Source organism: Stigmatopora argus, chromosome 12 (assembly GCF_051989625.1).
Source record: "Stigmatopora argus isolate UIUO_Sarg chromosome 12, RoL_Sarg_1.0, whole genome shotgun sequence".
NCBI classification, from domain to species: Eukaryota; Metazoa; Chordata; class Actinopteri; order Syngnathiformes; family Syngnathidae; genus Stigmatopora; species Stigmatopora argus.
In genome coordinates, this window is record NC_135398.1 from 8,206,042 (window position 1) to 8,232,890 (window position 26,849).

General features: G+C 36.9%; 3 protein-coding genes across 12 annotated transcripts in view; all 3 read left to right on the top strand.

Annotated features, from left to right (window-relative positions):
* The window catches only part of crhr2 (corticotropin releasing hormone receptor 2), a 29,844-nt gene extending 26,949 nt beyond the window's left edge, over positions 1–2,895 (top strand). For 2 of the 4 annotated variants that reach the window (XM_077615878.1, XM_077615879.1), the window contains one exon: positions 167–2,895. In XM_077615878.1, coding sequence (XP_077472004.1) covers positions 167–307 — 141 coding nt within the window. In that variant the 3' untranslated portion in view covers positions 308–2,895. The remainder of the gene's footprint in view (positions 1–166) is intronic. The other 2 variants (XR_013304337.1, XR_013304338.1) reach the window with 2 other exon arrangements.
* A 2,403-nt stretch (positions 2,896–5,298) lies between these two features.
* On the top strand, positions 5,299–10,280 carry myl13 (myosin, light chain 13). Of its 2 annotated transcripts, XM_077615154.1 has the most exons (7): positions 5,299–5,401; positions 7,466–7,757; positions 9,027–9,054; positions 9,414–9,563; positions 9,661–9,849; positions 9,915–10,006; positions 10,039–10,280. In XM_077615154.1, exons 2-7 carry the CDS (start codon positions 7,656–7,658, stop codon positions 10,051–10,053), a joined length of 576 nt encoding a protein of 191 aa, XP_077471280.1. In that variant the 5' UTR covers positions 5,299–5,401; positions 7,466–7,655; the 3' UTR covers positions 10,054–10,280. The 2 variants fall into 2 exon arrangements, with proteins under 2 accessions (XP_077471280.1, XP_077471281.1); XM_077615155.1 differs by having other exon boundaries at positions 9,676–9,849; positions 9,915–10,079.
* Positions 10,281–12,260: 1,980 nt separating this feature from the next.
* pth1r (parathyroid hormone 1 receptor) overlaps positions 12,261–26,849 on the top strand; it is a 52,900-nt gene continuing 38,311 nt past the window's right edge. For all 6 annotated transcript variants that reach the window (XM_077615614.1, XM_077615611.1, XM_077615612.1 and 3 more), the window contains exons 1-2: positions 12,261–12,463; positions 13,061–13,164. In XM_077615614.1, coding sequence (XP_077471740.1) covers positions 12,409–12,463; positions 13,061–13,164 — 159 coding nt within the window. In that variant the 5' untranslated portion in view covers positions 12,261–12,408. The remainder of the gene's footprint in view (positions 12,464–13,060; positions 13,165–26,849) is intronic.

Here is a 26,849-nt window from a genome sequence, read left to right on the forward strand (position 1 = left end):
CACGACTTCTAGTCTGGAAAAAGTTATTTTGCGGATTTAACATAACACTTTTTATGACCTAAACCTTGTGTCCTTATTTAAAATGCAAATGTGGCGAGCCCTTTGAGCCCATCTGCAGTTAAGTAAACAACCACTTTCCATTTTTTGTCCCTTATCCTCGATGCAGGTTCGCTCGGCAGTGAGAAAACGCTGGCACCGGTGGCAGGACAACCACGCCCTCCGGGTGAGAGTTGCACGGGCCATGTCCATCCCCACGTCCCCAACACGGGTCAGCTTCCACAGCATTAAGCATACAACGGCTGTGTAAATACACACATGCTGAGACACTGGTTTATGTGTGATCCGTGGTCAAAGACTGTCATGGCAGACTGCCATCAAACTGCGTTTTATCAAGACTCAGGCCCACCGGCCAAGGTAAGCATTTTGAAGTACACGCTGTTTTGTGTTGTAATACATCGAATCATACATTAATTACCTGATTAAATAAAATGCAAATAATTTGAGCTTATACCCAAATTTAAAGGTGCTGTAAAATCAAAGTAAAAATTAATACATTATTGGATTGGGTGAAAGGAAAGACTGTTGTTAATAACAGAAATTTAAGTGAATTTAAAAAAAATGCTTGAAAATAGGAGCAGGTGGCAGTATGATTACATGAAGGTTGCCCGGTAAACTGCATTTAGTGGTCGTTTTTCGCACTGGATAAAGGACATATGTTTACATTTAGCTATTGTTATATTGTGCCTGTACTTTTTGTTGAAATGTATATACTTCATAATTTTAATTTTCAACTGTTTTTTGGTTAGACTTTCTTTTTCAATATTTTATTGTGGTGTCATAAAACTGTCATCGTCATGACATGACAACTAACATGAATGAAATCGTAGGAGGGATGTCACTCAGTAGATTATGTCATTTTTAATACAAAGTTGACATTGTTTGAAATGTTAGGTGTTGAATCTGTCATAAACATTCATTCATGTTCATGACAGACGTCATGTCATTAGTATGACAGTCATATGACGTTGTCATAATAACCATTGAAATACTGTTAAAATAAAAAAAACATTTATTGTAATATTACACATTTACTGTTATTTATTTATTAATTTATGTAATGTTTTAATGTCAATTCTGTCTGTGAAGCCCTTTTGGAATTTTTGATGATATAGAGCTATATAAATATACTTGGATCGACTAAACCTATGCTGTTCTTATTATTATATTGTATTGTTTCTGCGCGCAACACAAAGACTGATTCTAAATTAATTGCATTTTTTTGTTACTTTGTTTCAGACATTCAGTGGCTTTTAACTCAGTTTTCAGGCGGAATCTCCGCTTTTGTGTTCGCAAAACTACAGTGAGCAAAAAAACTAATGGAATGACATTAGCCTTTCTATGTTGCTTTTTTCAAAAATATTTTTCAATCAAAACATGTTGACTGCTCGCAAAAGCTCTTGAGCAAAAGAAAGGAAAAATACATTGGTATGAGAGCTTTAGGAAGACTGAAGAGATGGTTAAAAGATCTAAAAAAAAGAAAGACTTGGAGAAGGGCGACCCTCTAAAGGGGCGAGCCAATCTTTAGATATTTTTTAAATTATCTGTTTCCATTTTACGTGCTCCACAAAGCTCATTGTATGTTTGTAAAAGTAATTTAAAACAACTTTTTTTGTTTTGTCAATTATAATGTATCTTGTGGGAATTTTAACTGTAAATGACTAGACATGTTGAGTCGTTCAATGTTCGTGTTCTATCTAATGTATATTTCCCCGACTCATAATTTGTGTGTACATTTCATTATATTTGTGTATTTTGTACAGGTTTCTTTCACTAGAAGAAGTGTTGTGATGTACACCATTACTGTATAGGACTGTCATAGTGTGCAGATACTATAAATTAATGCGGTAAAAACACAGCGGTGCCTTTAACTTATGAGTTATTTTGCTGATGACTGCTCGTAACTCGTAATAAACCTATGTTAAATATTTATGTTTCCCCATTGAGATGAAAAAATGCTTTAATTATGTTCCAGCTTTCCATGAAACACAGAATTTGTTTAGTAATATATTTTGATAAAAAAGACACATGCATAATATAACAATAACACAAATACTGTGAGGACTAAGTCATGGTCAAATGCCTTAAAATCCTCAATTAGTCACAGTAACTCCAAACTATTTTTGAAGATGACAACAAATTCTATGTGAGTTTCATTGGATTGTTTGTCTACATGTGTTGCTCCACTGTTTGTGTTCAACTATCCTTTATAGTTCTAAGGAATGAAGTGTTCATTCACTTTTCATTACAATAACACTAATTATTTTACTACATATTCATAATACTAACACACTATAAGTTTTCCTCCAAGAAAATTTACATTACAACCAATTGTGTGTCAGCTTTTTATTATTTTGTACGCAAAGAGATGCTTTGAGATACGAGTGCTTCGAGTTACAGGTGGTCAACAGATTCAACTCGTATCGCAAGGCACCACTGTAGAAGTATTTGTTTGAAAAGAGTAAAGAAAAAAGTAATTTGCTCCAAACTATCCACAAAAAAAAAAAAACAATGTACGTATTTGTCTTGCTAAATGCAATAATCAACCAGTCTCAAAAAATAATAATATATCGTTGGGTGATGACTTTTCCCGTCATGTCTATTCCATACTGTTTATCATGAATATATATGTATATATGTATACACACACACTTCTACACTAGCTGTTTGCTAAGTCACCTGCTTTGCCTTACAATTATTGTGTGTGCATGATTGCTTACGTGTAAGCAAGAAAGGAGTAATGTTTGTAAATTATGTCCTGGTGTTATTCATTAGAATTTTTAAATCTACTAATGTAATTCTCTGTAGTATTTGAGTAATAAACTGAAAATAACTGACCTTGTTTTCATGTTGTGTTTTCTTTGCATGTTGGAAATTGATCATTTCTCAAAAAGTATATTTTGGGCAGCCCGGGTTTACTCCATAGTTGGCTGAGATAGGACGCCCCAATGACCCTTGTGAGGATTTGAAGCGATGTGGAAATGAATGAATGAATGAATAGTACTACAGGATAACCTTAATTCCATTGGAGTTGGAAATGAATTTTGAAAAACTATTTCACATTTATTCAAACAAATGCAATACAAAAGGAGCGGAAACATTATGTCCACATAATAATGGTCTGTTTTGACAAATACTGCTTCCCATGCTCTGACAACAGTACGAGGGTCACTTGTATCGACAGCATCCAGTCGCACTAACAGTACAGAACAGTAGACTACATTGTGCTGGCGGCGTCTTTGTGTCCTTGTTAAAATCAGTCTACTGCAATTAGCTTCAATGCAAAAACAAGTTATGTTTGTATTACTACCATACATGTGATAACTACTAATAACACTTTCTTTTTGCTACCAGTAAATTATGATACTCCTAGTTAGTGCTTAATTTGTTAATCATAACGGTTCTCAACTCTTAAACTCTAAGCATGTTTTTCTTGCATTTCAAGGAATTATCACACCATATACCAAAATTGACATTCCTAACTATTTAAAATATGACTTTACCATTCTCATAATGGAAAAATAAATTCAAGTCATGTGTGTGGAGTTTGCATGTTCTCCCCGGGCTTGTGTGGGTTTTCTCTGGGTACTCCGGTTTCCTTCCACATTCCAAAAACATGCATGGTAGGCTGATTGGACACTCTAAATTGCTTCTGGGTATGAGTGTGAGTGTGAATGGTTGTCTGTCTCCTTGTGCCCTGTGATTGGCTGGCCACCGATTCGGGTGTCCCCAGCCTCCGCCCTCCGAGTACCCGGAGAAAACTCACATAGGCATGTGGAACCCTCAATATCAGAACTGTAAGGCAGATCTATTACCCACCCTTTCACCTTGCCTATTTTCAACATTTATTCATAAATTTACGAGGAAATTCAATTTTAGCCGTATTTTCTAGACAAATCCAGGGGCCAGTGTAATGCAACATTCATAAAAATGTATATAGTATTGATATTGTTGTTGTTTTGTATTTATTTATGATGGGGAAAAAACCCTGAATACATTCAAAAATAATTGTAATGTTCTAAATTTCTTAATCATGAAACATGAATGCATTTAATGTACTATTATTCAATTGGCTGATATTTGAGCACCATCCCCTAATAATGATAATATAATTAACAGAAGAAATGAAACGGAACAACAGTTCCCTCGTCTGGTCAAAAGTGAGAGTTACATAGTTTACTTTTTCTTACCCAAAATATGTTTAGTGTTACTATTGACTTAAACACTACTCTATACTAAAAAGTCAGTCTTTACACACATTATAGAATTTTTAACAAAAAAATGTTAATATATTTTTATCCATGTTCATTATCACCTGCTTTAAACCTTTCTGTACATCCTAGTAAATATGACTAATTTATCATGTATGATAATCATGATTTGAAATGTAACATTAGCCAATAGTTTTATATAAATAAAGAGGAATAGATTAGGAGCAGTGAAGAAAAAAACAGCAATTGCTCAAAATGTTCACTTTAAAGTGGTAATTCTGATTTAAAAATGAGAAATCTAATGCCGTATAATTAGAATGTTTTTGTGTTTTATATAGTCATTTAATTATTCAAAAACATCGATTAAAATAAAATTAAAAATTAAAAAAGAAAACCTTTATTGACAAATGTTACCCAAAATGTGTATCTTAGCATGGTTAAATGACCCCAAATAGTCACCTAATCTATAAAGCTTTTATTAATTCTCATCGGTATTTTGTATCTTTGGAGAGGAGATCCAACACATCCAGTCCAAACTCATAATCTGTAATCTTCCTTGTCGGCAATCAGAGATAAGTAGGCGACTAACTTCTCGAATTAGGTCATGAGAGGATTTAATAAGAAATTTAAGACCCCTACAGCTTCCCACCTTCCCCAAATGCATTGTATGTGCCATCATTAATCAGACATAATACTCTGACAAATATTGTGATGAAGGATAATTCATCAGTATGCTAATATGATACATTATATAGGTTTTTAAGAACAATTGATTTATTCATATTATGCACAGTTAGTGTATCACAATGTTTTGTCATTCTGGTTTGACTTTTGGGCATTTTTCCCCATTTTAGACTTCCCAATGAAATTAAGCAGTTGTTAATTAACCACACAATACATCAGCAGAGCCTCAACCATCATCACATTAGAACAGTACAGATCTGTCAGATTACAGACAGACTGAAAAACAGATTATTTTTACCTTGTGTCATGATCTCCCGCTGGCCTGCTTGTACTTTTCCGTTGTGTGGCGGTGGGCGGAGCTCTCTGCATTACACCTGCGTTCTGTCTCGTCAGGAAAGCAATTAAACTCAGGCCAGCTTAGAGAAGAGTACCAAGATAATGCCTTGGAGGTTTGTAATCGACTGCCTTAATTATTGATTTTTCTCGCTAGATGCGCCTGTTTTTGATTCAGTCCTAGTTGTATGGGTTTTTTTTCTTTGTATCCTCTACCTTGCATAGGTATTGAGTGGCTCTTTTGTTTTAGTTGAATCCTTCACTTGGAGGACCTTCCTTATTGCCTCAGTTACTTAATTTTCTTATATGATTTTGTTCTCCTTCTTTTGCATTCTTGTTGAAAGAGTGAATTCACGGACCGCCAATTCGCAGTACATCTGATGACATTAAGAAATCTAATCGTGAACATCATCGTCCACATCACGGAACCTAATTTTGATCAGACACACACAGATTTGCAATCGGAAGCTTTGGAAAGTTTAATATTAACAATTGTCTACCAAAGAGAACTTGGAGAAATAATCCATTTGACCACACCTCACAACTGAAGAAGCCTTTTCATCTCTCTGAAAAGCCTCACCCAAGACGGTTGGTTTTGAAGGATTTTTGCAGTTTAACGCGATTTGTTTGAGTTGAGCGATTTGTTCAGAGCGCCTGATTTTCCAAGGAGTACTCTTTGTTCGCTCCCTCTCTGCATGCCAGCTACCAACAGACAAATTGCCTTGTTAATCAGCATGTCGATATATAACACTGACCCCAATGAGTGGCATGTATGAAACCGTGCCGAGGGATTTGCGCAATGGCGACTAGAGCGGGCACAGCTGCTTCCAAGGTCGTACAAACAATGGCCTCGGTGGAGGCTTTCCATGACACATGCCAGTCACACAACGGGACCCGCTCCTGAATAGCATGGTGTCTTGGACCGGTTGAGCTTGAAGGGATGCAGCTGGCCTTGTGGCCCACTGATAGGGTCTTCATGTCAAGCACCCGGTGGGCAGGGCGGGACGTTTGCCCTTGGACATATGTCATTTGGGCATTTGCACTTACTATCTATTTAGAAATAATGATGAACCACTTTAGCAGTCCGGAGAGCACTGACCTCGCCGTACGCCAGTGATGTCATTCCGTAACAACTGCAGTTTTCCGGCCAACGGTGAAATTGGATTAAAACTTTTTTCACTTTTTTGGTTTATTTTACAAAGAAAAGGACAATGGGTTTTGGCCCAGCACTGTCCAATCTATCAAATTCAGTGTAGTATATTAATTTTTTATTTTATTATTATTGGTAAAATAAGTTGAGATACATTTTAAGGCATTTTAAAAAGGTTTAGGGTTTAATTTCCACTTAGTCGTGAGTAGTTCACGATGTAGTCTACTCTTTGCAACAATACATCTAAATGGCACTTAAAATGAATAAATATTAGTATTTTCAATTCCAGTAGTTTTTCGATATACAGAATATTCATGTAATTTTTTATATGCATATTTTTAAAATAGCAGTATGATGTATTTTACATAGTATTTTTTAATGGCGTTTAGTACAACCCCTCCATTTGAATTTTAAAAAAATATTATTAGCAGTATTATGTATATGTTAATGTATTTTAAGCAAAATTCCCTGCTTGACGAATGACAATAACTTTTTTTTAAATTTCTCCTTGAATTAGGCTTAATCACTGTACAAACTTTCATAATGAATAAATTAATAGAGAAGCAGCCCATCCATGGCTAATTATAATAATTTTCTACAAATAAATTCCAGTTCCGACGAGCTGTCTCTTTAGCTTAAGCCACTGGACAGGAGAAACACAATCACTTTAGTCCTTAATGCGTATTTCATGGCTGTTGGTCCCTCCAGTCCAAAATTTGTTTTGATGCATGGTCGAACAAGCGGAACTTTTTCCATAATTTACAATAATACGCTACAAAGAACAAATTATTACTGACAATTACGAAAGTTTGCTTTTACATCAGGCCCCAACTATCGCATTAACACTGACTCAGATCGACAACAACCTAGCAATTTATATTGTATGCACAACTAACGTCGCATTACATTTCCCTTACTCAAATAATGAGTCATAAATTTTATCTTGAATTTTGACTGACAAATATTTTTTTGGCTTGATTTGAAATTTGACAAGCCATCATTCATCTGATTTCTTTTCCCCCTTTTGAAGGCCACTCCGATCTTGCTCCTAAATAGAAACTCCGAGCCATATCCTTTTATAGAGCTGTCACTATTGATGGCCATGTCTCCCAGCATCTGCGGGGTGGGGACGGCACCTGGGGGCACTGGATAAAGAGTCCTGATTGGCCATTGCCAGCCACTTCTAACTGGAGCAAGTCACCTCTTGGCATATTCTGGTAATGGCCCCAAAGAAGAAGGATGAGCCCGCACCTGTGGCGGCACCCAAACCGCCAGAACCTGAACGCCCTTCGACTCCTGCGTTCAATCCCTCATCTATCAAGGTAAAAAAATAAAGGAAATAAGATCCTCAGAAATTTAAGGGATTAATCTGCTTGAAATATTACAATTGCAGAAATTGCTGTGCATAGAAATCAATGGTGATTATTTTTTTTACTAAACAAAATGACACCATATAAGAGAATCTATTATTTTTAAAGAGGAAGTCCCTCTTTTATTATTATGTTTCTCTTGTTGGAATGAAAGTAATTTCTTGCAAATGAATCAAGGCATTGACTAAAACATAAGCATGGATGCTGAGCAATTAGGTCAATCAAGCTCAGAATGGCAATTAAATGAATCAAAAGAATTTAGTGATGATGTTATAGGAGTTTTTTTGAATGCAAGCAAACGTTTTGAGGCTGTACTGCTCGTGATTGTTTTAATGTGGTTGATTTATTTTATTTTTAAACATTGGTCGTACAGATGCTTTCACAACAACAGCATCTATGATGAAGACTGCATAGTTCGACACAAGTATTTTGATCTGGGTCAAATTAAATCTCAAATCTGGGCATTTGAGGGTGATCCTGATAGTGAAATTTGAATATGAACTTTCTAATGCAATATTTCCCAGAATTGCATTTTGCAGATGTCAACATTGCAAGGCAGCGATTAGGAAAGTTTTTTTTTTTAATTAAAGAATGGTTTTGTTTATTCAATTGGAGGCAGTAAGAATTCCCTTTTGTTTTCAACTTATTTCAGTTTTCTTTGTTTTGACAAAAAGCATGTCTGTTAAAAATATATATAAATATATATTTAGAAATATTTAAATAACATACATAGACACACATTTTTATTTTTTTAAAACATTCTTTTATGAATAATTTTTCCATCAAACACTTTAGCCAACTTTATTTAATACAATTTTTATCTAAACTTTGTGATAAGTGTCACAGATGAGCCCAGCTGAATTTGTGATGTTGTTTGTGACCGTTTCTAGATATTTTTCAATTGAATATTATACAATGTATGAAAATTTTTCTACTTGTGAAATACTTCTAAGTTTAGTTTGACTACATTTTACAAACATTTCCTTTACATTCAATAACACAGAACCCTACATGAACTCCTAGTCCTCATGTGACCCTTCAATGATACAGCATACCTTAAAATATAATATACAGCAGCAGATGGGAGGAAATAAGTTCAGTGACAATGCACTGTAACAAGAGCGGGGCTGCAACACGATCGAATAGAGGCACTCGCTTTTTTCCCCCCCTTTCTTCATTTCACCTCTATAATCTGCTACATAAAGACTTCTGTTCCTGCAGCTGGAATTCACCCCCGAGCAAATCGAAGGTATGCTTTTAAGGCCATTGTCTTGCACGCTATTTGTAGAAGGATGAGGTAGCGCTCTGACTAATCTCTTTGCTAATGTGTGGAAAAACATTGGGACGACTGCTGATGTGCACTGCCTTACTGATAAGCACTGTATGAATAATGTCATATTAATTGAATGCTTAAACACATTTAATCTTGTTTCTTTGTATGGATTCTACTTTTGCACTTTTTTTTCCAAACCAAAACCAGCCTTTTGTTTCGTGAAAGAATGTCCCCTCATTCACAGATGCAAATTAAGAAACATCACAGCGACTGGTGGAAAAAACCACGGTGGAGGGGAAGAGAAATGTGATTCAAGGTTTTTATTTTCTGCACAGATTTCAAAGATGCGTTCCAGCTGTTCGATAGAACTCCCAATAGCGAAATGAAGATCACCTACGGGCAGTGTGGCGACCTCATCCGAGCACTGGGACAGAATCCCACCAATGCTGAGATCATGTACGTGCTTGGGAGGCCTAAAGCGGAAGGTACGTGGGCTGTGTTTGTGTGTGGGAGTGTGTGCACTTGATTTGAAACTCACTGTGTGAGTAGCGGGCTGTGCATGTGCGTGTCCTCCTAAATTAGCGTCCTCTGCTGCAGACATGCAGTCGAAAATGTTGGATTTTGAGCAATTCCTGCCCATCCACCAGCACATTTGCAAGGCCAAAGATCAAGGCACCTATGAGGACTTTGTGGAAGGCCTGCGAGTGTTCGACAAGGAGGGGAATGGCACCGTCATGGGTGCGGAGCTGAGACACGTCCTGGCCACACTGGGTAAAAATCAACTTTTGTTAATCCCCATGTCATGAGGATGAAATGATGGTGTGGAGGTCTTTTAGGTGAGAGGATGCGTGAAGATGAGGTGGAGCAGCTGATGCAGAACCAAGAGGATGCAAATGGTTGCATCAATTATGAAGCTTTTGTCAAATACCTTATGGCTTCTTGAACAAAACTGTCAAATACCTTATGGCTTCTTGAACAAAACATGAACTCAGTCATTGTTCCATTGGGTTGCTGATTTATTAGGAATTATGGTGGAAATGTGGTCTTCCTGCTTCAGTACATTGGGCCAACAAGAACATCATATGTGTGATTCGCTCTGCTCTATATTATATTTTGTCGAAAGTCTATTAGTGATATTTAGGGGAAGATCCCGACTGATCAGAATGTAAACCAACGAAGAGAATAAATGCAAAAAGGTTGAATGGCTGTTTTTCTTTCCTAATGTAATTTTCAGACTATGATTCCCCCACAAACGCAAAAATCACTGTTATATATGCACTTTTTTTGTAATATTTTGAAAATATATAACCACTAAAACCAAGTATAAAAAGCTCTCTTGAAATTGCAGCCAAAGATTTGTTTTCTGATAGGACTTCGATAATTTGTTGGGGCTGTTTGACACATGTCTCTGAGACACCCATGCAAGATTCAAAATAGAGAAATTCATCAATACGCCAGAAATGACTGTATAATTACATTAATGCAAGGGCTACCACATCCTGGGATTCAGATCACAGATTCCCCTGGTGTAAATATTGCACATACATATATAATTAGGCTCCCTCCAGTGGCATTAATACTAAATGCAGCATCAGTGACATACAATGGTCCAAACGATGAATAAAGATGATTTTTTTAGTTTGTTTCTGAAATCTTACACACTAACTTCAACTTTCCTAATTGTTCAAAAATCAAAGAACTTTACTTTTTGAGTGATAACAACTGACAAATAATGTGAATTTTCTTTTACCACAAGTAAAACATAATGAATGAACATAAATCTATGGACCAACAGCTGAAGTGCAGACATTTGATAAGCAATCACAGCTATGTTTTAACCAAATTTAGGGATTTTGGTGTCATGCATGGAAATAGACGATCAAATATGTACAAATCTTACTATAAAAACTATTGTGAAATTGGAACGAGGACCCATTATGTATGCATCAGAAGATCATCCTTTGAGTCTTAAATGGATTGGGAAAGGCCTTATGATGTAACTGGCTTTCAAAAGCAGGCCTGGAGTCTGCAAAGCCTGAATTGGGAGACTGCAATTTTTTGTTACCTTTGAGGCATGGCTATTCGAGGAATATATATGAATAAAACCATGCAAGCAAACCACGCAAGAAGTTAAGGAGAACATCCAAAGTCTGAAACAGGTCATTCATTGCTCTAAGAGCGATTAGAATTCAGGGATGGCCAAACCGGTCCTTGCTGGCCTCTGTGGGTACAGGTTTTTGTTCCAACCGATCCTGCACAGACATTTTGACCAATGAGATTTCTGCAGAAAACAAGAAGCACCTGACTGCAATCCACTGATTGCACTTGTAGGACACCAAATTGAGAAAACGGTGTTCACTCAATGGGTTGGAAAGAAATGTGACACATCAAGACTATATGAGTTTAATGATAGTTTGCAAATTACTGCTGCTTGGAAATGGCGTCATGTCACAGTCTGTCTCATATACAGGACTCGAGACAATATATGTTATGCAACAGCATGGGCAAATTGCTATCTATATAATGGCATCAAAGAATAGATGACATTTGGAGCAAAGACATTTCCATTAGTGTCATTTCTCTTCATTTTGCAAATGGAATTGTCATTGGATATGAGATTCTAATTTAAAATTTAAGCAGCATTCGCCGCCAGTCCTGCCATTTTGAATGAATTGGGCATTTATAGCAGTCTCACACAGGCATTAAATCAATATATTTTCCTAAAGTAAGCCTATGTAGCCTATATGTTGCCCTTCTATGCCTACAGTCAGGTTTATTTGCAGGAAAACATGACAACTGTTAAATCAATTTTATCAAGGTTTCCACTATTTTTTTTTTACAGTCTGCCCTAAGCAAATATTTCCTAGATGGCTTTGCTAATATATAAATTCCTAATCCTGAGATTGATCTCAATGGGGACTCTGCATTCTGTCGGTGTAATTCAGAGTTACAAGATGCGCCCTTTGAGAGGCTGAAGCAGGGGGGGCTGAAGCGGGGGTCTTGGCCAAGGCTGTGCGATGTCTTGAATGTACAGTTTGTTTGAGGGGCTGAGAAAATATGTCACGTCGGGGGTCGTGGTTTCGACTCCGACGTTGGAGGGCGGAAGCCAATGAGCGGCCGCTACCTGCCTCCTCTTCCTCACTCCCTCCTTCCTCTTCCTCCTCCTTTCCATGCCCACAGAGTCGCTCACGAGTGGCGAGCGAGCTTGTCTCAAACATCTGGGCTAGAAAAACTTACTTTTTTCGACGTTTTTTTTATCCACGCGGGACATTCTTTTCAATGGGGTTAAGAGGATAAAGGGCGATTTTCTTTTCGCGTGGAGTGTCATACATGCTGGCACACGTGGAAGACGCGATGACGCCAGGCAAATTGATGCGTAAAAGTGGTAATTATTGACTAAAGTGGGGCTTTTGCTTTTGAAATGGGGGATAAAGACATCGGGGCGGAAGGTGTCAATTTTGAGTGACACTCAAGCCCATCGCCCCCTTGCAATCTGGCGTGTTATTAATGGTTTTGATTGTCAATTTGGCCAGGGTTTCTTTTTTGGGGGACGTGGCTGGGATAAAGCGTCATGGAGCCAAGTGTGAGTGGGACTTTTTTTTAAAAAAGACCTAAAAATATAGAGTTGGCTTTTCTCTTCTTCCTACAAAGACTCATTTGAACTTCCCACCGCAGAAGGCAGAGCGACATAAATAGTGCTGACATGTGGATGTAATTTCACCAGAAAGGGAGGGAAGGGGGGGTTTAAAAGAGACATATGAAAAAAAGGGGGGGAATAAAGTCAGTACTGCTGAGCCCATAAGCGTTCAGATGATAGGAAATTAAAAGCCTGACTGGATTACAGAGTGTGAGCAGCAAAAGAGGGCAGATGGAGTGATGATAATAATAATAAAAATGGGGGGAGAAAAGCAGTACGCAGTGTGCTTTTGAAGAGTCGATAAATTAATTCAAATCTGAGCATCATCAGCACCTTTTTTGGGAGGACTCGGAGGAAGAAGTGAGAGCAGTACGTCAGTGATGGGATCCACTGCGATGCTCCCCAGCCTGGATTTGCTTCTCATCTCACTGCTCTGCACTTTCTGCCTGGTAAGAACTCTCTTTTCTAATCTTTTTTTTACAAACACATGCTTGATAGGAAGGTGGAATTTTCATGTCACCTGCCAGGGCCGCTTTACCTCCAGCATTGAACGAGCAGAAGGAATGCTCTCCTGATGTTTCGTTACAGAAACCTTCATATTTTCAAGGATGTGATCACAATACTCATTCCTTGGCTCTTTTGTTACAGCAATTTCTTGCATTTTAACTCCTCCAAACAAACACAACTATTGGTAACTTGCAGCTTTGCAGTACTGTAAAAGTGCAGAGTGTAAACACGATAACGAACCTGTGAATTCATGCAACATATGGCATGAGAGTGAATGAGCATTCGTTTTCGGTTATCTGAAAATTATTTTTCTCCATCAGTAAGATCCAGGTAACGGACAAAAAAGTCATGGTTTCCTGGAATGTCCCAACCAAATCCCTTTTTGGCCTTGTAGCACTCAAGCAGAAGACATATTCAAACTAGAATTCATCATCGCAATGTCTGTGGGCCATCTTTGAGTCTTAAAAAGTTTTTCAAGGCTCTGCTGAACATCAAAATTGCTTTAATTTCCCGCTAGATCTCCGGGAAATAAGAAGGGTCACTGTCAGGTCACCAAATTTTCTCCAAGGCCAGAGATTGGTGGATTGCCGCTTTCTCACGGTGAGAGTTGTAAATCAGCAATTTTATATGAAAGGATAATAATTCTTTGGATGGCAATACAATATTTTTGCTATTGAAGTCCAACACATTTCCATTAAAGAGCTTTTGAGCCATTTTATAAAATACGTATACATTTAGATTGGCTGGCTTGGTGTCTGTAGTTAGCCGGGATAGGCTCCAGCACCCCCCACGACACTTGTGAGGACAAGCAGTTCAGAAAATGAATGATGAATACATTTACGCAAACAGTGAAATTGTACCCGAGTCCATAAAAAATACAAAGGCATTTTGAACTATTTTGTTGCTGTTGCTGTTAGATATTTGAATGAAAACCATTTTTTGACTACAAAACAGACTGGAAAGATGTCAGAATGGTATTTTTTTTTTAAAGACCTCCGCACCATAGTTGCGCCTTCAACAGGTACTTTGCCGGACTCGCGAGGATCGCCGCTTACGAGGTCTGTCGGTTTCACAATTAACGGCAGCTTCACCTGTGTTTAGCTCGGGATGTTTGCTCAGGCTTGATTCCCTGAGATTTTTCTTTTTCCAAGCCGTGACTGACGAAAATAAGAAAAAAAAGGGACGTGGACACATCAGATGCCAAAGCAAAGAGTGGAAAGTCTGCGTCTGTGTTTGTAGAGAGAACACAAAGATTTTTTATTTTTAACTTGCCTTCTAAATATTTTAGGCCTCCACTAAACCATTATTTCTCACTGAGTTGATTAGTTAGACATGTGCCAATTCTCTGCTATTCTTGCCACTTTAGCAAGTGGAAAAACAAAGAAAGCCAACCCAAAAAAAGCAACAATGACGAGACTATTCTGATCAATCCTCATTGGAAAGTGATCAAAACCACAACATTTTTAATCAAAATTCTCAATCTTGGCATTTTATTAAAATACGATTTCCTCATAATACTAATACGTATCCTGTTTACGAATACTTTTCTTGTCGAAACATTTTCTTGACTCTTTTAAATTTATATATAATTATTCATTTTTTCTGTATTAGTACTAGAATGTTATTGTTTAGATTTTTCTATATGTCTCATAGAAAAAAAATCTTTTTAAATATAATATGACATATTCAAATATTGAGGGTTGATTTAGTGATTTATCTTTGACTTAATATTGTTTTTTCAGTGTTAAATTAGGCTCTTTTTAACAGATAATTTATATTGAAGCTTTTTTCTAATACTAAAATCCTCTTTACAAACAGCATTAATCATGCATAAACAGGCATTAATCAAAAATGTCTTAAAATATTCATGCTTAATGTGTTGATATGTTTTGATTTGCATCTTTTATCTCTGTTAAACTAGCCTATTTAAGTAAGTAGCCATTTTTGTTCTTTTTTTCTTGTAATTAATCATTTCTCCCATCAAATCAAAATATTCCTTGATCTCTAAACTATAAGACTAATGTGCTCTATCCATCAACATGCCACCCTCAACAGATTTTTATTCTTATGAAATTAAAATAGAAATTCATGTAATTTACCAATTTTATTCTTCTAAAACTCCAATCCCTGTATACGTTTTCTCTTAAAACCTTAGTCTTAAAACAATTTTGCTCTGGCAAAATTACATTTGAACTTTTCACACAAGACATTAATCTTCTAATATGGCTGCTTTTTATTATTATTATTATTATATACAAGATATCATTTTATTCTTTTGAAAATTGCCTTTAAAAACACACCAAAAAAGATGTAGGCTTTATTTTGCAAGCGTGAACATGTTTCAGTTAATTTAGTCATTTACATACATAGATACATGCATGCATACGGTAGGTCTTAACACTCAGCCATTTTTTTTTGTTAAAGAGCTGAAGCATTAACCCAGTCATCTGAAACACAAAAAAATCCCTGGAGAGTAACCACTGTCCTCACTTTCTTGATTATTGCAATTTTCTTTATTAAGCGGAAGCGGCTTTCGGGAGAATTCTCGTTAAGCATTGAATTGGGACCTCTCGACATTCTCATGTGCACCATGAGTGGCTCTAATTATGTCTGACTTTTTTGGTTTGTTGCCCACGCCAATTTAATGGGCGAGAATATTTACGATGTGAAGTAGAAGTTCAAGCTTTATTCTAATCAGTTTTCCACTTGACCGGTACACGGGTCAACATTAATACATGATGACATTACAGTGGGACGATAATCAAAATGTGCTCTGGCAGAGATGCTGACGTCGCTAAAACAACACGTAGGAAGGTGTCTTATAATCTATTTGGACAGATGAACTTTTAATGCAGTCAATGTGTTTACATTTGATTGGAATAAAATGCTAATTATGAATTTCACTTCTTAGTACGGCAATAGTCCTATTACAACCAAAAATATAGTTTCTAGATGAAAGTACACATTTTACAAGAATGCATTGCCATTTTTTTGAATTACGAAATGAGAAAATGCTGAAAAATACGGCATTGATTTAATATGGGAGTAAAATCCCAACATTAAGAAGAGAAACTGTAATTAATATATGCTCCCAAAATCATTTGAAAGTTAACAAAAAAACTATATTAATATTCATTCATTGTTTTTATGTACTGCTTATTTTCCCGAGGGTCACAGGGGTGCTGGAGACTATCCCAGCCAACTATGGGCAGCATGCAGGAGACCCTGAGTTGGTTGCCAGCCAATTGCAGGGCACATGATATGATTACTATTATATGTTTTATTATTATATGAAATAATTTAATTACACCTAATTTTACAAAATCTTAATAACAAATCAAATAGGATAAAAGTCATTTAAAAGGTCGTATCTGTCGTTCTCACATGCTCACTCTTAATTTTCTAGAGTAATACTTCCCCTACAATATATATAAAATAATACACTACGTTTGTAGAATCAATTCATAATAATTCAATAATAACATTTGTATTATCCACAACTTCAACACCGTAATATTACGAGATTGATCGTGAATACTTTTGTTCAACAATATTTCTTTGAGTACATCCAGTATATCAAATGCTAAAATTTGGTGGTGGTGTTTTCATCTTTGTCAATACTTTACCTGCATGCAAAAAAGACTGGGTCCCCCATAAGGCACTTAATCAATGATTCAGCCCACATTCATTTAGAGCACTTCATAGCATTTCGCCATAGCTTTGATCATGAGTCTCTTATCAGGCCCAATTAAGTCAACAGAGCCCTGTCACAACCTTTTTCCCCCCTAAAATCTTTTCACAAACCCCCTGTGCCGGATCATTTGAGATGCAGTATTTATTCAATGTGATCTACGTGACAAGTGTCGGGACTTGCAGCTGATGTTTGGAGCACACCACAATGCGTGGACATATGTCATCTGTGATTATGTGATTGGAACACGCTATGTCAGGAAAGCTTCTGGAGGCCCTCTGGTTCTTTAAGCACAGGAAATGTGGAGTGGCAACATTGCTATCCTCGTGATCTTGTTTTTTGAGTGAAACTTTACTTGGGCTAAAATCCTTTAAAAATAACCTACTATTATTTGCACGTAGGGCTGGCTAAAAGACCTTTTTTCTGCAGACAGATGGTAGGTATTTCCCAAACCATTTTTGATCAAGTCTTTGATGATCTTTTATTTCTCAATATTGGGATTTAAGAAAAAAAACTGTCGTGCTCAAAGTGTGGTACGCGAGGGTCCCTCCAGGGACATTTTAAAGAGTCACAAAATGAAATGTTCTCACTTGGTCTAATCTACTGCATTGCATTTTGCAAGACCAGTTCGGTTATATTCAACTTAACCTACTAAAGAACATGTCATATTTTCGAATGGTTTCTTTTTCGAGGAATTTGAACAACTTTGAAGTGGAACCATTTTACTCACTTTTTTAGAACGTAGAGAATTTTGTGGTTTCTAAAAATCAATATTAATTCTACCTTTCTTTTAATGATTATACTTTTTAAACATTTTTGGCCAACTTCACTCCTGTATTTTAATGCTGTCTGAGATGGTGGTAATCAGAGCCTTATTTAATGATTACTATTTATATTATTATTTATCTTACTTGATGTAAAATATCTGAGAAACACTGAAAGAGATGATAGGGTATTTAGTATCATTTTTTTTTTACACTCGGCCATTTCATTGCTGGCATTTTTTTTAGCAGCCCGTTGAGTTAATAAACCCGTCTTCAGTTTTTTTGCAGTGGCCATGTTTGGCTCAGGAAAAGGGTTTGTTTTCTTGACTTGCTGTGACCTTTCGCTGCCTCCCCCTTCAACCTTTTTCAAAGACTAGCGTATGTATGTGCAACTCAATGCCACTGTCAGCAATGCCATATTGCTAACTGTGTCTGGGTGGCTTGTTGGCTTGTTCTTTAATGAGAGCCGTCTAAAATTAGATTAACGATCTGGCCTCGCTTTCAATTCATCAATCTGGAAACGCTTGCTTTAGAAACGTAAACAAATGTAATGGGATTAAATGCTTTGACAACCACTGAACATATTTAATATTATAATACAACACAACATTGAGGGTTAATATATATATATATATATATATATATATATATATATATATATATATAATCCATAACATAAGTCTTAATCTTTAATTAAGACTCAATAAATTTCCAGAGTAACAATTTCATCACAGAAATTGTAGTATATTTGTGTACTTGTGAGTTGCACAGTCGTTTTAAAGCAGACTGTTTGATCCATGTAATTTCTATGATGATGTGGAATATTGCCCAATTAGAGTATATACTCCGAGCTTGCTTTATTACAGATGTGGGCACAATGACTGATTGCCTCTCCTCTCACGTTTATTTTTTGAGGTTATGTGTCAATGTTGTCCTGCGGGCCTCCCGATGGGCAGCGATATGCTTGGAATCCAAGAATACCATCCGTCGTGTCCACGTGAAAATTCTCAAGTGTGCCTTTGCTATTGACTGAATCTGTTATCCCTTCCCCCCACTGTTTCTCTAGGAATAGAGTTTCAAATATACAAAATTCTTCAGGCTTCCACCACAACCCTCACTTGCACCACAAGCGCCATCATCCGTAGAGGATTTCTGATTGGTGGGTCGTTTTTCCTCTGAAACATTTGGTACAGCGTTACCACGAATTAAGAGTATAGCTCAAGATTTTCAACACCATTTGCTCAAATAATATCAAATAATTTCCCAATCGTAATGAATTCATTCATCCCAGCTCGCCCCCAAAAATTGGGTTCCGGGAGATAATTTTTCAATGGATGTTTTGACTTTTTATTGGATCCTTTTTTTCATTCATTCATTTTCCGGACCGCTTATCCTCACAAGGGTTGAATTTGTGGCCAGCCAATGCAGGCAGGGCACAAGGAGACGGACAATCATTTACGCACACACTCCTACATAGGGAGAGTTATTTAGAGCCAACAAAACCTTTCAAAGTCTTTTAAATCACCTTTCTTTCTGATTCTAATGCTTCGTGTGAACAGCCACAATTTGTCTTGACCTCAAATTATTTGGTTTGCTGCCAAGTGATTGACTGATTAGAAATTTGCATGATTGAGGAACATGAATATGAAAAAAATATATGTATATAAATTTATATTCCCATTTATGAGAGTGGGCGTCGGAATAAGCCTTACTAAGATAATCATCTGAGGTAGCAGAAAAAGAACAACCAGCACCAAATGCAGCAAAACAGCACTCAAACATAACCTACGTATTTCATGTTTTTCAGATTACATGCTATTTTTTTCCTTTTATGCTTTTATGCTGTTATATAAAAGTAACATACCCAAAAAGCTGCTAGAAGAGGCTTTTTTTCTCTGTCATTAAACATTTTGGCAATTTCAAATCATATCCCTTTCAAGTCATTTTAGTGAACCTTGTGGCTTTTTTTTCTTTAACAGAATTTTGCTGACGCCTTAACAATATAGATTTTAGTGTTCTGTCTATTCTTGTGGGATTGCTAGGCATATTATTTTGACTTAGCTAGACCTAAAGTATAAGACATATGCTTAAATATATCATTGCATGCCAATAGAAGACAAATGTGGTGCAGTTAAACTTGCATCATTGCTGATAGGCCAAACCCAGTTGGAGTACATTTGGAACTTTTACTTTTACATAATCAGGTCGGTACTGCAAACAAACAACGAGGAAACAAAGAAGACTCATTGATATGTGCTCTTGTGCAAAATGTTTGTTACTTTACGTTGTGTAGTTCACTCGGTCCTCAAGAAGCGTGTGCTTGTTTTCATGAAGACCTTTGCTATGTGATTTGCCCTAATTCCTGCATGGCATCATGGGAATTATTCTACATGTTATATAGCATCCCCTTCCTTTACATCCATGCTCGGGGGGCCTAAATATGTCGCATATATATTACGCACAAATGAATGCCATATTGAAGGTCAAAGCAGTGTTTGAAGGATCACAAGAAAGAAAAAAAGGCTTGTTCTTGTAGAATATGGATTTCAAATTAATATTATAAACAGTCTGCGGGCTTTTACTAGATGTGCTTAGAAGTACTTCATAATTGGAAAGTTAATACACAGCTTTGCACGTTAATTTAGATTTAGAAAATTCTCCCAATTAACCACACTCTTGGCCAGTTTTAATTAAAGGTGCCTCACAGAGTGCACTTCAATCACTGTGACGGTCCACATGACTCTTGGCTCATTAAGTAAAATCAAAACATGATCGTTGAGCCCTGCTGGCTAATTAGTCCTCAATGTTTAATTGTAATTTAATGGGAGGGAGGTTCTTGGGCTTCCCAAGAAATTATCAAGTTGTGATGAGGACAGCAGGATAGTTTACTTTGTGCTTGATTACAGACACATTGTTTATTTTTTTGTTTTTTAGGAGACAAATTAGGACAATTATCCACATATTAAAAATAGGCTGAGTGTCCTTAAAGAATACTCCAAAGTAACTGATGGACCCAATTTCCCACCAACGGGGGGGGATGCTTCATTAGAAACTTGACATTGATATCAACAGCTGTTTCTTGAGGGAAAAACAATTCTTTAAAGCCAACAAAGAAAATTGTGTAAAACAGCTCTTATTCTCACGTGAATGGGGTCGGGTCAAAGAACAATGTCCCTCTAAGCCCCCGAAGGTATAGTTTATCATTCATTAATCTGAGTTTTTTTTTTTTTTTTACGAAACGATGATCTTGGTAGAGTTTCAGGTATTTTCTAGTGACCTGTTTTCTTCTACAGCTAAATGTATTTTTGTATAGGTGTCTTTGAAAAATGAATGGGTCCATTAGGAAACTCCCAGAGATCTATCATGATAAATATTGTAGCGGCTCACGTTCTTTGACCTCATTGTACTGGAAACCAGGTCAAGGTGTTTGAAAAGTAATCATATTGATCTGACAAGCATCTTCAACGTTAAAAATAAATCCTGATAATTTTTGTCCAACCCAAATTGTAATAAACATCACCCATGAGACTACCGTGTGTAAACTCTAAATTCCAGAAGCATGCCCACATTTTATTAGCATGAATCAGATATTACTTACGCTTCCAATAACGCAGAGGCGAATCCCTCTGACACATCCTTAACAACTCTTTAAGGAGAAATTGGTTCTATCAAGCATAATGGAGTTGTGTATGAAGCCCTTGAGTTATACTCTATTTGCAGCTGGTCTCAGAATAACCCATTAGGGAACCCATTATGAAGTACGGTGGTACCTGTACTTACAAATTGGTTCCAGAGGTGGTTTCGTAACATGCATTTTGCGTATATAGACGCAATTTACATGTAAAAGCTCCAATCCATTCCAATACTACCAACTAAACCCTTTAAAAATGATAAAACTATACCAATTTTGTAGGAAATGTATTGCAAAACATGAAAAAAAATTCATTCATAAGTAGAGCTACCACTGTATTCAAATAACTTGTTCCTAAGGGTAAGCAAGGATCTATAAGACAATGTAGATATTTTTATTTTTAAAAGTTAACAACACTGTAAGAACTACAAATTCAAGCATAATGCTTGGTGGAATTAGGTCCAATGCATGCCATGTGTAATGCCACATCCCAAAACTATAAAGTTGAAATCTGGTTCCGGCTCCATTTATGTCTCACAAATAAAAGGTCTGCCAGGAAAAGTGTTGTCAACATAGAGGAACCTTCTTGTTTGTCTGTTTTTGGCGATATCCAATATTTGATTGGTCCCCTGATGGCCAATCTGTCAGCGAGGATGCGAATTTTAGGGTAAATAGTTGCTACGGCCAACCTTTCCTATCCAGATCACACTTCATCACATGCAAGTTATTTATATTAGCAATATACATAAAATATTTACCCTGGTCTCTGTAAAGCACCTCTATTATGGGAATACAGTCAAATGTTTGTTTAATGTACTTATTTTGGTCATTTGCCATTCTTTGGAGCATGGGCTAACATTGACTTCCTTGTTGTTGGCATACATTCAACGCAGGGTCTCGGGGGTTTCAGGCCTTGTACTTTTGCAAAATGAGCTAAATTATAGCTGGGACCAATCTTGTTTTTAGTGGCCACTGGGCTATCGAGAGAGAGAGAGAGAGAAAACAACATGAATGTTACTTTAGACGCTTGGCAGTGGTTAAAACTTTTCAGTTCCGGGATATTACGAAGTATGTGAGTCAGTGCCACTCCTCTTCAACGCTGCAATTTGCATTTGACGATAAAAACCGCAGACCGCAAAAAAGACTGGTTGTCCTTTGGAAATGCTCGCAGACCTCATTCTGACTTAAAGCGGCGTTTAGCCCCTAATTATACCCTCCGTCGCTCGCCAGACTGAAGCGCGGTCCCAGATGGAAACAATGTGTGCGCACCAAGCCGCTGCAGCTGGGGCGCTTTGTCAAATTAAAACTGAAAAAAAAGACTATCCTGATATAGTATAAGCAATTTAATACAACAAAGTATGGGTCAAGCTTTGGGAATTTAAAAGCTATGAATGGTTATGTAACAATACTTCATATTATAATGGGGTATTGTGCAACCACGCACGAGGTCGCATTAATAAGGCTGTAAACTTAGTCACGGATGAGTGATTATGGACATAGATGAGGATTATGAAGATTATGGTCTGTAAATATACGAGTTTAAAAGCCACAGAAGCGTTTTCTGCTTTTCTCCATGTAACCAATGGTGTCATTAACTGTAAATGATCACGTCGGGCCTTAATCCTCAAAGCTAAAAATAAAAGAAGCTTGACAAGTGTTATATTAATGCCAGAAATGTGTCAGTTTTATTAATATCTCTTTTTTTGCTTATTCAAATGAATTATGTTTAGACTTATTTTCAACATTGCTTATCCTTGCCATTCACACTCACAATGCCACCGAGTGAAAATGGAATCTACGCAGTCTGTGCACCAAAGCCAGGTAAAAAAAAATCAGATTGCCGCTTGGAACTTTGTTTTTGAATTATTGTGAACCATCTGCGAAACTGCCGTGTGTTGTAAAAAGACTTTTTTGCACCTTTAAAATTCACTAGTGGGCTCATCCCAAACACCTCTGTACAATATTCTGTTGTTAGCATTCTATTCCATTACTTGAGAATTTTGATGCAATATTTCTGCAATACTTGGTTACATGACCCACAGTTTTTCGAAACACTAAAACTTTTAATAATTTTAAAAAGGTCATTATATTCAGGTAGAAGTTGTAGAGTGACTCATAACTAGATTATTTAATAGAATATGGGGACTGGTCAGCATTTGAGTCACAATTTATGAAGTGTCCTTTTATCTAGGCTCTAGACTTGTTGAAAGGAGATTGCATGTTCTTGCTGTAGGCATAGCCATATTCTGCATATAACTGCATATCCAATTGCGATATAAAGCATTTAAACTGCAGAAAAGCAATCACAGCGACTTGAGAATGTGAAAGCAAAGTTAAGCACAGTTTCTCATCAAGTGCGTACAAGTTATCACTCTGCAGTTATCGTGAGCGTTTAGCTCGAATCAAACACCGCCTTTGACAGGAGTCCAATGACTTTGGGACACAAAACAAGATTGGTTTTTTATGCTTTTGGCAGTTATGCTTCATGTTTGCTGTTGAAAATGGAGGTTACAAAGCGCCAGCGTCTCGTATTCACTGTGGGGAAATTCAGGAAATGAATTTGGTCAACCGCAAGTTGCTCGAGGACTACTCGTATACATTCAAAATGTACAGGCGTTCCCAATCAGGACTTGTGGCATCCTCACATTTCCACTTCTTGACAGACGTTTTTCTTCCTGCGGATTAAAATAAAGTCTTATTAGTTGCCGTGGTTTGTTTGCTAAAATCATTTCAGCATTCTGTTACCATCCAACTGCAATACCCATGGGCCAGAATGGCGTGTCTAGTATACAGTAGCAATACTCATAGATCCTAAATACACTTCTCTCAATATTGGTCTTATAGAGCATTTAAGTCATCAAGCCACAGTTTGCGCATGCAGAAAAGTAGAAACTTGCGGGTTATTCAAGTGGAGTTTGTATTCTCGCGAGCAGCCAATGAAAAGAAGAAGAAAAAAAACGTGTTTACACGGCGCATTTTTATTTTGGCTCGTTGTGAAAATCACAGAAAGAATGCTGTGTTTTGAAATGAAATATAGTAAATAAGAATGTGGATGTTTCTCCCCCCGCGAACGGCCATGTTGACTCTAGTGGTTTGGACGCCTGCCAGCGGAGGTGGAGAATTTAGTAGAAAATAATCAGGCTCATTACCCAGCATCTTCTTTTCCAAACGTTACATGATACACCGTTGTAAGCAGTTTTCCCTTAAAGTGCACAGCGTGCATTAATTTTGCAAGTTCTTAAAGGAGATTTCCGTGCAAAGAATTTCGATAGTGCTTGTTCTCATTAAATTTCAAGTGAGCAACAGTCATTCCAGTTGACTTTAGCAATTCTTTCTATAATAAGCACACATATTCAAACTATTATTCTAAAACAAATTGGAAAAAGTAATATCATTTCAAAACATATTTTGCATCCAAGACTTGTGTAAAGCATAACTAAATCTTTCCAACTTTTTGTAGTTGTGAATATGGCATCCAGATGTGAAATCACATTGAAATTAATGACACTATCAGTGTCACACATGCCTTTTTGTGGCGGTAAAATAGAAGTGTTTGTTACTCCCTCTGTTTATTCAATCATGGGGTGCATGCCAATTCCACACAATTAATTAAAATTCCATGCAGGAATAATTGATAAATAGCCTGGAACCAGGCCATGCATTGAGTAAATTAAGTGATAAACAGGGTGCCATACTCAGCCATAGTGTGTCTGCAATCATTTTTGACCCAATCTTCCCTATCTTTACTTGCAAGTTACTCAGGCTGCTAAATTCACCAAGCGCCAAGTAACGACATAGCTTTAATAATTATACTTTGAAGCCAAACGGTATAATTGTTAACTTCTCCCCCTCCAATTTCCCATCATGCCATAAAATAATTGTTTATATGCGTGAAATGCTTGTTAAACTGCCATTAGTAATCCCATAGAGCAGGGCAACACATGCCTTATACATTGCGTATCCACAATCATTTCATGCTTTGCTTACCTGCACGGAAGAGTTCATTACTGGATTCAAAGCATGGCAATAATGTGCTATCAACACAAAGAAATTACATTTAGATAAAAAAATATTGAGATGAAAAATGCTGCTGACTGAAAGATGTCTGTTGAACTCTCTCGTGGTTCTAACGGTTTTGATCCAAAGGTCACGAATATAATAGGCATCGGCTGATTCTACTTAAATATTCTCGCTGTCTGTCATCTTCAATTCATGTTAATGTGGCAACACTTTTTCGACTGTCCACATAACAGTGGGTTTAACTACATTCCTACAAGTTTAATTATCCACGCAGGAGTACTATGTCCAATAGTTTTGATTTTCAAGGCCCAGTGTTATGTTTTACCCTGAGATGTTGCTGCAATAATATACTACATTCATAGCATTTTAATTCTACTCTAGAAAATGTGCAAATTACTTTGGACTCCTACCGTCAAGTAACTTTTTAACCTCCTAGGACACAGGTGTCAAAGTGGTGGCCCGGGGGCCAAATCTGACCCGCCGCTTCATTTTGTGTGGCCCGGGAAAGTAAATTATGAGTGCCGACTTTCTGTTTTAGGATCAAATTAAAATGAAGAGGATAGATGTATATTACATTTCCTGATTTTCCCCCTTTTAAATCAATAATTGTAATTTTTTAATCCATTTTTGCTTTGTTTTTAGTTCAAAAATCATTTTGTAAAATCTAAAAATATATTTAAAAAACTAAAATAAACATTGTTTTAGATCTATAAAAAACTGAATATTCAGGTTTTTTAATCCAGTTCTTTTAATCCAATTGAAAAAAAATGCCCATTGCCCATTTAACTCGGATATATGCAGTTTCCTCACACATCCCAAAAACATGCACCATCGGCTCGTAAAACACTCTAAATTGACCCTAGCTTTGAGCGTATATGGTTTCCCGTCTCCTCCAATTCAGGGTGTCCCCCAACTGGTGCCCATAGTTATCTGGGATAGGCTCAAGCACCCCCTCAACCCTTGTGAGGATAAGCGGTTTCGGAAAATGAACGAATAACTTTGACATTGATGCATTATATACGCATATGTTAATTTCCCTGGGTGGCAAATTAAACCCCTGTTGAGCTGTTCTTTGTAAATTTGAAATGTCATTAAGAAATGCATAACGATGATTAAAGTGCTCGCGTTCAGAACGTAACATCTCATTTGTTTCCTTTCAAAATGTAACAAAGGAATCAATGCAATGATGAACTTTTAAATCAGCATAAGTGAGATTTTCCACTGAAGTACTCTAGCCTTTCCTACAGGTGAAAATATAGCGAGCGGGTCCGCAGAGATCGGCTGTGGAATATTCTATATTGACTTTCCTGGGCACAGTCAACAAGTAGCACCTATCCTTGTTCGCCTGCGGTTGAATGTTATTCCGCATGCGGTTATTTACTGGGGGAAACCATGAGCGTCTCCATTCTGTGGAGAGTATTCAGCGGCAGTAGCAGAATGGCCATCTTTATTTCCAGGCTGAAAATAGCATGGATGGCGACTCGGATTGACGCATTGTGGTATTTTGCGCTGCAGAGTTGG